Genomic DNA, 1,181 nt, shown 5'->3' with positions numbered 1-1,181 from the left:
GTTTCGTCCATGGTATTCGTTTCCTTTGGTGGCAAAGACTGACTACTTGGCAATGGTACTCTAGAAAGATGATTTTTTTCACGGACCCAAAGTGGTACAGATGGAGGTTTAGAACGTTTGGGACCAATTATCACCTAATTGGAAGTAAACCAAGGTTAATCATTGACTCTAAATGTTTGACTCTTAACCACATGATTAAAGTTTTGAAATTATGCAATTCTAGATGGTATAGATTTTGACATTGAGTTGGGCTCAACTCAACATTGGAATGATCTCGCAAGTTACCTCTCCGCCTATAGTAGCCGAGGAAAGAAGGTGTACTTGACTGCCGCTCCACAATGTCCATTTCCCGATAGGTATTTAGGCGAGGCACTAAATACAGGTCTCTTTGATTATGTCTGGGTCCAATTTTATAACAATCCTCCTTGTCAATATAGCTCGGGTAACACTGTAAACCTTAAGAATTCATGGAATCGATGGACTTCAACGGTGCCTGCCACGAAGATCTTCTTAGGGTTACCGGCCGCTCCTGCCGCGGCTGGAAGTGGTTTTATCCCGGCAAATGTATTGACTTCTCAAATTCTCCCAATCATTAAAACTTCACCTAAGTACGGAGGTGTTATGTTATGGTCCAAGTATTATGATGATCAAAGTGGATATAGTACTTCAATTAAGAGTGGTGTATGAAATATGAATTGGTCTTACTTGGCCTACTCTAAATAAAATTTATTTTCCTTCTGACTGTTATTTGATTTTTGGATTTATTAACTTAGATATTTATTGTCGGTTTGGATTGAAATATGTTCTGTTTGGTTTTGGCTAAAACAGTGTTTTTTTTTTCTTTTTTGTAAACTAGCACTGAATCTATTTGAAAAAAAGGTCCTATACATATTTGCTCTGTACAACAAAACATTGGTCTTGCTTCCAAACACGTTTAAACACAAGGGAAATTTATCTTGAATAATGATGAATGCATGTGGTTGGGTACACAGCTGACATGACAAGGACACAGAATCACACATCTTTTTCCTGTGTATCTCAATGAAAAAAATCTATGATTCTATGCTCTTACCACGTCAACTGCGTATCCAATCGCATGCATTCATTAGGTCTCATTTATCTTTGAAGGCCACAAAACAGAAGGGTTTGTATGATTATACGTAGGCAAAATAATTTTGAGT

The 1,181-nt window shown here is 37.4% G+C and overlaps 1 protein-coding gene across 1 annotated transcript; it reads left to right on the top strand.

The window, feature by feature from the left end:
- Positions 1-210: 210 nt before the first annotated feature.
- LOC147381469 (acidic endochitinase-like) lies at positions 211-747 on the top strand (the record flags this gene model as incomplete). Its single annotated transcript, XM_086430376.1, has 1 exon — positions 211-747. A coding segment is annotated over one exon (477 nt), but the record flags the coding sequence as incomplete, so codon positions are not given.
- Positions 748-1,181: the final 434 nt, after the last annotated feature.

This window comes from Akebia trifoliata, unplaced genomic scaffold, assembly GCF_017979445.1.
Source record: "Akebia trifoliata isolate Shusen 1 unplaced genomic scaffold, ASM1797944v1 Contig00431, whole genome shotgun sequence".
Taxonomy (NCBI): domain Eukaryota; kingdom Viridiplantae; phylum Streptophyta; class Magnoliopsida; order Ranunculales; family Lardizabalaceae; genus Akebia; species Akebia trifoliata.
This window is presented reverse-complemented; position numbering and strand designations above follow the sequence as displayed.